Source organism: Macrobrachium nipponense, chromosome 7 (assembly GCF_015104395.2).
Source record: "Macrobrachium nipponense isolate FS-2020 chromosome 7, ASM1510439v2, whole genome shotgun sequence".
Classification (NCBI taxonomy): domain Eukaryota; kingdom Metazoa; phylum Arthropoda; class Malacostraca; order Decapoda; family Palaemonidae; genus Macrobrachium; species Macrobrachium nipponense.
This window is the reverse complement of record NC_061109.1, coordinates 73785902-73794904: the sequence shown is the minus strand read 5'-3', so window position 1 is coordinate 73794904 and position 9003 is coordinate 73785902. Positions and strand designations below refer to the sequence as shown.

At 34.2% G+C, this 9003-nt stretch overlaps 1 protein-coding gene across 2 annotated transcripts in view; it reads right to left on the bottom strand.

Moving 5' to 3' along the window:
- Window positions 1-2759: 2759 nt before the first annotated feature.
- The window catches only part of LOC135217014 (hemicentin-1-like), a 207979-nt gene continuing 201735 nt past the window's right edge, over window positions 2760-9003 (bottom strand). For both annotated transcript variants that reach the window (XM_064252582.1, XM_064252583.1), the window contains exons 11-13: window positions 6992-7134; window positions 4677-5092; window positions 2760-4469 (exon numbers count right to left, since the gene is read on the bottom strand). In XM_064252582.1, coding sequence (XP_064108652.1) covers window positions 3438-4469; window positions 4677-5092; window positions 6992-7134 — 1591 coding nt within the window. In that variant the 3' untranslated portion in view covers window positions 2760-3437. The remainder of the gene's footprint in view (window positions 4470-4676; window positions 5093-6991; window positions 7135-9003) is intronic.

Below are 9003 nucleotides of genomic sequence, written 5' to 3'. Positions count from 1 at the left end.
AAACGTTAATGTGGGCCATGAAACTTTAGGTAAAGTATATATACATATATATATATATATATATATATATATATATATATATATATATATATATATATACATATATATATATATGTGTGTGTGTGTGTGTGTGTGTGTATAAAATGATTTTGCATTTCGGGTTTTTCAGGATAATTCTCAGAATTGGATGTATCATAAGAGTGTAACGTAGGAAAGATTTAAATTGTGCGTATGGCATTTGATTATATATATTATATATATTATATATATAATATAATATATATATATATATATAATATATATTATATATATAGAGAGAGGAGAGACGAGAGAGAGAGAGAGAGAGAGAGAGAGAGAGAATGTGTGTGTGTAGTAGCATTGATCTAGTCAATTATTATAACCGTTAACGCTCTTATGTCGTAACTCACTTTGTGATTCATGTTTACTCTTATGTGGCACTTCCTTTTCATGTTGTGCAGCTGGCAACAACCAGGTTTCAAAGTTCAAGTCTAAGAGAATTAGTTTGATTTATAACCTCACAATTTCACCACTCCAATAAATTCTATCATCGTCAGTGAGTGGTCACTGCAAGGGTTACAGAGGGTGGATTTTATTGAAAGCATTTGTGAGTGAGATAAAGTTATCAATCTAAAACACGTTTCCGGTTGGCTGGTAGTCTCTCTCTCTCTCTCTCTCTCTCTCTCTCTCTCTCTCTTCTCTCTCTCTCTCGCCTCTCTCTCTCTCTCTCTTAACTTCGCTGAGAGGGCAGTTAGAGTGGATGAAATGAAGAATCTTTTTCACATTAAAATTGAAATGTCCTTCATAGACACTAATGTTTTTTATGTCATCTAGTTGCGCATCTTGCCTTTCGTTCTTAGTTGGTGTTCTGGCCTTTAAAAGTTTCTTTGTGAAGGTTAATACATATTTGTAGGATGTCTGTATGGAGATTAATCCTTTTTGTACAATGTTAGCTAACTACAGGTCTCTATCAAGATGAGAATCTTGGCTCATTAAGAGCCTTACATTCGAGGTTGTTTTAGTTGATATTCCTAAGTTTATCTGCAAAAACTCTTAAATATACGGTTATCCGTTAATTCATATTGTTTCAGTACGTAAATAACAGCACATTAGCTAACAGTAATAATCGACAGTAGACGGGAACATCCTAAAATAGGTGAATAAAATGTTATCAAAAATAGGCATGTATACATTACATTTGGTGGCCCATATTCCATTTTGATTTTTGTAGTCGAACAACAAAAGGTACAATAATGAAAATCTTTATTTTTCGCGTGAACTGGAATCTTTTGGAGATCTGTCAAACTTAAATGAAATCATTACGTGGAAGTGAATCATAACTAAACGCGGTATTTTTATCATTTGTTAGAAGAGGATCGAATATTTACTGTAAATAAACCTCGGTTCTTTTTTTAAATGAAAAAAGCAAATCAATTAAGGTATCAAGAAATATAAAAATCACTTCTGTTCCACTTTATTCTTAAAAATTATTCAGTTCTATGTAGAGATGAGGAAAATGACAGATACTTGCCGAAATAACGCTTTAGTGGTAGGTTGAAATCAGTCACTGATACTGGCCTACTGTTTTTAATCAAATTAAGCCTATTGAGTAATTTTACCCACAATTGGAGGAATTTCGCGAGGATGAGTATGGAACTGAACGCTAAAGGGGCGCAGAATAAACAATTACAAAACTATTCTCACTTTCGTCTATAATGTACATTTCTTAATCATTTCACTCCTTTTCCGGGAGGTTAGTATATGTATATACATACATACACACACACACATAACATACATATATATATATATATATATATATATATATATAAATGTATATAATATATTATATATATATATATGTATATATGTATGTATGTATGTATGATGTATATGAATTCTTGTCACTTAAACAAATATTAAACGACAAATATCGTTTAATGTTCGATTCACTTATCTTGTGTAAAAGTTCCACCCTGGGAGAATTATAATTGACGAGTGCTTCTTCCATTGTACGAACCTGCCGCTGACGAAGCACTTAGCAATGATGATTCCTCTCCGATGTAAGTTATCTTCACGGTACCGTGAACTGGATATTGAACGATATTTTTGGCTTAGAATTTGTGTGCATACACACACACACAGATATACCCAGATATATATATATATCTATATATATATATATATATAATATATATATTGTATATATATAATATATATATATATATATATATATATATATATACTTTATATATATTATATACAATAATATATATATATATATATATATAATATATATGTAATATATATAATCTAAATATATATGTATATATATATATATAACATATATATATATATCTAATATATATATTATATATATATTGTATCTATCTGAGTATAAATATATCCATATATATATATATGTAATGATATATGTATAGATTCTATAATATATTACTATATATCATATATATTATATATATATCTATAATATATATAGGTATATATATAATATATATATATTGTATATATATAATATAAATATAATATATATATATATATATATACTATATGTATATATAGAATATATATATGTAAATAATATGGTATATATATATATCTAATATATAATATATATATATGTATATATGTATCTATACTATACATATATAAACATATTATATATATATATATATATATATATATATATATATATATATATATATATATATATACTTCCAATCAGAGGATAGGAGAAAACTAGAATGGGTGCCATGTACTTTCGAGCGTTACGTGCACATCTTCAGGTTGCAAAGTACCTCAAAGACGTGCCTGTGACACACAGAAGCGTTTGGTTCCTAACATTAAATGTCATCCTGTCTGTGGTCCCCTACATGTATATTTGTTATGTAGTTTTGTTTTGCTTACGTTTATATTATTCTTTTCCAACTGAGTTAAAAACCATTTAAAACCATTCCATTTCAAAGCACCACTTTTTGAAAGGAGAAACACAAAGTTGCCTTATCAAGACAAATCTCTGGAAATTTATGAATTCTGGCTTACATATCTGGACTTTGTTTTTAACAGCAAACTGAATTCTCACATGGCTAAACATTAGGACTGGTTATCCTCCCTTTTCTAAGTAAACTCAGTTTGTATGTTCATTTAATAAAATCGGTGGATTTCCACATCACATTACTGATACTGAACAAAAGTACTTTCTACTGTAGTATGGAAAAGCTTCTGGCAACAATTTTAACAGACTGTCAGATACATTGTTCACTAAATGCTACGTAAAGAAGAGTAACCAAAACCCTGAAATGAAGGACAAAGATAACGTTCCAGCTAGAGCTCTGATCTCTCGTAATCAATGTTGATGGAAGATGCACCATGATTTCATAAGTTTCTTGAGCAGTAGGTCAGACTGAACTCTCCCTGTCTGAAAAATTAAAGTTAAATGGAAACTTGTATCCCCTGCCACTCACGTCTTTCATCATCACCTTCATATCTTTCTGATTAAAACTAGATAAAGATGGAGAGGGCACGACTTCTGGCTGATGTCTGACATTGGGGAAGAGATGCTCATCCGGTAAATTTGGTTTGCTTTTATCTCTGTTTCCAGCGAGTCTGAAATCTCTCGTAGACGAGACAGGATAACCGATGCTGTGCAGGTCAGATGAGGAAGAATAGCGTGTCGGAGATAGGTCATATATTTTATCTGTAGAAAACCCCAGCGCACTGTTTCTCCTGCCCTTCCTAGACTCATCTCGGGGGAGTGTTCTTCTTAATAGTAATATATCTTCGTGCTCACCTTCCAGCAGCGTCACAGGCCTTCCAAATTCTAGATACCTATGCCTATTCATGTCATCCACTGGGGTATGGCGATCAGATGAATATGGGACATGAGTGTCAATGTGTAATGGATTCATTGCTTCGGAGGCGTCTTGAGAAGCTACGAGGTTAGTGAAGCCTTCTTTTGAATATGTGCTTGGATGATCTGCTATGGAAGAAGGTGACGAGAGCTGGAGCAAAGAAAGTGGTAGGCCTCTCCTCGTCTCTACCGATGATGGCGAAAACCTTTGCTCCCCAGACGACTGGGGAGAAAACATTTGCTTCCCTGAGACTTTCACTTGAGGGCGAAATTCTGAGGATGCGACTGCTCTTAGCTTATCATCAGTTGTGGAAAACAGTGAAAAAGGTTTTGTGGAAGACGAACTCTGAATTCCTGAATCCCCAGAAGAGGTTGAAGGCTCGGTTAAGTGGTCAGTGACAGCAGCAAGCTGGGAATGAATCCCGCCTTCTGCCGGGAAGTTTATGTACTGTTGCGTGTGATCTGCTGCTTTGGCTGGGTTCTTATTGTGCCCTTTGGAGACCAGTTCTTTGATTTCGGAGTCTGAATCTGAATCTGATAAGCCCGAGTCTTCATGCTGAGCTGACGTATATGGTGCAACCTGGAGTAAAGCATAAGTAAACATGAAGGTAAGTGATTAGGCCTAATTCTAGAAAAGGGTAAGCAACTGGAACTTGAAACTACCTACTCCTAGTGTATTTGCGCTCATCATTTCCGTTGTATGGATAACATGTGACATTCATCAGAAATGTGATTTTAGTGATACAAATGTTTACTAGCAAAGAAAGAAAACTCATTAGAACCCTACCTGCTTCACCAGCCTACTATCCTTTCTTGTAGTGTCTTTTGGTCTGGGAAGACTACTGAATCGAAGCTGGTCGTCTGCCTTTTCATACAAAACTTGATCCTTCCCGCCAGTGTACTTTTGTGCACCTGGATTTTCCTGGTCTGAACTGATAGATGCACAACCCGTCTGGCCATCTGGTTCTTGCATACTGGGCAGTACATCCAGACTTGGAGGCTGCCGTTGTATCGACTGGACAACGTCTGGGTCAAAGCCCTCCGGAATACCAGAAGTCCTCTGTAGGTCACTTGCAGATTTAGTAGGCCTCTGAGGAGCTCTTTTGGCAATAACGACACCGACAATCAGTAATAGAAGCATAACGCCGACACCACCTATTACGGCACCCAAAATGGGAGCCAGGGCTATGATGTGCTTATAATCTGAAAAAAAGAGGTGACTGCATATAGTAGCGCCATATAAAAATAACGTTCTGATATCATTTAGAACATCGTTATGGCTGTTTATCATTTTCATTAACAGATTGACAAGCCAAGTCAGTACACGATAGGATATACTGGAAGTGTGGAGAAGCTGATTTCTTGAGATGACACAGTATCAATTAGTGATTATGGAGAGAAGCGAAGTGGAAGATAATTGGTGGCAGTTAACTTGTATCATCAAATGGATCAATGAATGTTCGTACAGTACTGATATGATAGCTGATGGAATCAACAGATAGGAGCTAGGGAGATTTAAGATGCACAGCAAAAGGCTTGGATGAGAAGTTCCTTGGAAAAATCGGATGGAATGTATAAAGAGACTTTTGAGTCCCTCAGTCAATTCAAATTAAGTATTGTCATTAAATGCAGTGAAAGAAAACAAAATCTTTAGCTGCTTCGGCCAAAATAGTCTTCATTGTGTAAACCAAGAAAATGAAATTGCCAACCGCAAGAAATAAGACACGGCGAAGGTGTTGTGGGTAGATTATTTAGAAATAAAACTTCGAATTAAGTTTTATGACTAAGATACCTGCAGGAAATGGGAGAAAATTTTAAGTAACTTTATAGACAGTGATTTTATCTTTGATCCATAACTACAGAGAGAGAGAGAGAGAGAGAGAGAGAGAGAGAGAGAGAGAGAGAGAGAGAGAATACATGGAGGAATTCAGATTGCAATAAGAAGCGAATCATACTCTTTAGTCCTTTAAACCAACCAAACTTTTCCACAGGATGTCGCCTCCAGCTTTTGTGGAATTGATAATTTTCCTGCTGACATTCTGAGTTTTATAAAAAACGAGGCACAGAACCGAGAAAAATCTCAGCAAAGATTATTTTTACGTTACCCTATCTGAATACGACAAGAGGCTATTTTCATTGCTATAACAAGATCCGTGATGTTATTCGGCAGAGATAGCTAATACCCGTCAATGTTTATGATAACGATCTCATTAAGATGATATCATAGAAACGTGTAACTCTAATTAAAATCGGAGTACGAAATCTGATAGTGCCTAAAATCGCTTTTAGTCAAAGCACAAGGTAAACTTCCGCAGACGATATCATTGAAGGTAGGCGTGACTGGAGGAAGTGAGCCATTGAAATGATTACACACGGATATTTTTAATATTCAGTTTTCTATTTATGGAGTACGTAATTGGAGATTTTGTTGTCTTGTCAGTTAATGAAATCATAAAAGATAGTGATGTTTGGATAGCATTTTTTTTAGTATTTATCACGATAATACAGGATTTAAAAATATGTAAAGGGATGTGTTCACTTTCTACGGCAGCAACACATCGGCCAATAAACGCAGCGTAAATTCCTTAATGATATCGATTACGGATACTTGCCGTCAGCTCGAAAAAAAACCATGTTATAATGATTATGATAAAACTATAATCTATGTTCAATATTTCAAAGAGCGTGAATGATGTATCTAGTATTTCAAAACAAAAGCAAAAACATTATATTTGGTTCACAGCGGTAACAGGAAAATAAGATTCTTAGGTATAATAACTCACTGCATGATTGAGCTTCAGGTAAACAAACTCTCGTCAAGAATGGAAAAATGTATGGAAAGTTTTGTAAATAAAAAAAGGAAAAAAAAAAAAACGCTAAAAACATGTAGTCATGTGCTATCGATATGGATGCATAACAGATCGTACGCACTGAATGATTTGTGTATAAAAAAAAAAAATTACAAATCAAGGCGGAACCAGAAAATAACATCTTTGCCGTAATCACTTCCAAACAATGTCAGCCTATAACTGTCTCTGTTTTAAAGCGAATCAAATAAAAACTGTAAAGCAAAATAAATAAATAAATAAAAAAAAAACTCACCAGGGGCGGCACGTTGTTGGGCGTTACTGGTGTGCACCTCGAGGGTGAGAGGATCGCTGTGTCCGCGGGAATTATGGGCGGCTATGTTCAGGTTGACGCCCACACCCAACCGGACACCGTTCAGAATCCACTCTGGGACATCGCTGCCGGACGTGAGAAGATTATCATTAGGATTGAAATAAGCTTGGGGATCTTTTTTCATAATATCATTAGATTCCCTAGAAAAGATTTTTCTAGGGATTAATTACCTGGTCTTGATGGAAGGCTGGCGTCCAACAAAAAAGGCATAAACATTTTTCATAAGTGGTTCACCTCATTAATTACACACTGGTCGGTTAAAACACAATCACATTTAGTTCAGTTCATTCATGCTTTTTATTTATCATTACTAGCAGAGCTTTCCTTTATCGATAAATTCATTATTATTTGAGTAATTCTGTTTTGTTTTAAATTTTTCTTTGACTACAAGTATAAAAAGTCTGAATAGGCTTTGTTGTGGCAGTGTGCTTTGTGTATATTAGTATATATAATTATATATAATATAATATATTATATATATATATTTAGTCTATTTCTATATAATTGTAATGTAATATATATATATATATTTATATATATATATGTATATATATATATATTATACACACATATATGTATGTATATATATCTGATTTTTTCCTTTGCCGTGTTCTGCACAATAGTTATGATAATACAGTTAATGAGTGAAAGGAAATTAGTAGAGTAACATACTTCAAAGCCAAAATAAATAAATAAAAAAAAAACATTGTAATTAATGGGCGGAAGTTTGTAGGCAACAGTTATATCGCTTGACATTGTTGAAACCCAAGTCTTTGAGGGAATTTCCTATCATTTACAATAAATAAATAAATTAAGCTAGAAGAAGAAGGATTTTTGAAAGGAAATAATACACACATTACATCACTGATTATGCGGAGTCATTACAATAATATTCCAATGTTTCTAAGATCTCCAAAAACAAAGTTGATCTAACTATATTGTTCATTTTGTTTGTTTGTTTATATGGTGTTTTTACGTTGCATAGAACCAGTGGTTATTCAGCAACGGGACTAACGGCTTTACGTGACTTCCGAGCCGCGTCGAGAGTGAACTTCTATCACCATAAATGCTCATCTCTCACACCTCAATGGAATGCAAGAATCGAGCTCGCGTCCGCCGAGGTAGCAGGCGAAGGCCATACCGATCAGGCCACTGAGGCGCTAGATCTAACTATATGACTGCGGACAAAATCTCTTTGAAGAAATTTCATATCCTCCATTATCTGCATCATTCAATAAATTCTGAAATAAACATAGCATTCAGGAGAGAAGGAAACGTACTAAAAGAGTAATTATACAATCGGTTTATGATATGACACATGGCACGACATGGTCAAAACTGAAATTAATAGTTTTTCTCTCAAGCTACAAAGTGTAATTATCTCCCTTTTGATGCATCGTCCCATGTGTGGTTGCAGATACAGACGTTGGAACGAAAGGAGATGAAAGACAAGTTACTCAAATAAGAATTATTACAGTGAAGATATACGACAACAATGTTATTTGTTAACTAGTGAGAGAGAGAGAGAGAGAGAGAGAGAGAGAGAGAGAGAGAGTGGTTGTTAGTTCCTCAACAACTGTTTTTTATTACTTGCATTTGTCTATTAGAATTTATGTTGTTTTTTTTTTTTTTTGTACGGGCGTGTTTCTCAATATTCCGTATTCGGAGCTAACAATAATGCTTATAGTCTGTCTTGTTTAGAAGATAAATTATAGATGGTAATTTTGTTACGTGCATAGTCATACCCCTCTTTTTTTATCATAATACCCATGCAATGTTAGCAACAATAGCCATAGCTTTAATAAATCGAATGATCGTGTTGCTTTCCATGTTGAACGCCTATTATACACATAATCATCACGAAATTGGATAGCAGAATAGGTTCCATAAACATTCTTTCAAAATCGTAATTTTTTTTTTTTTTTCACGAACTA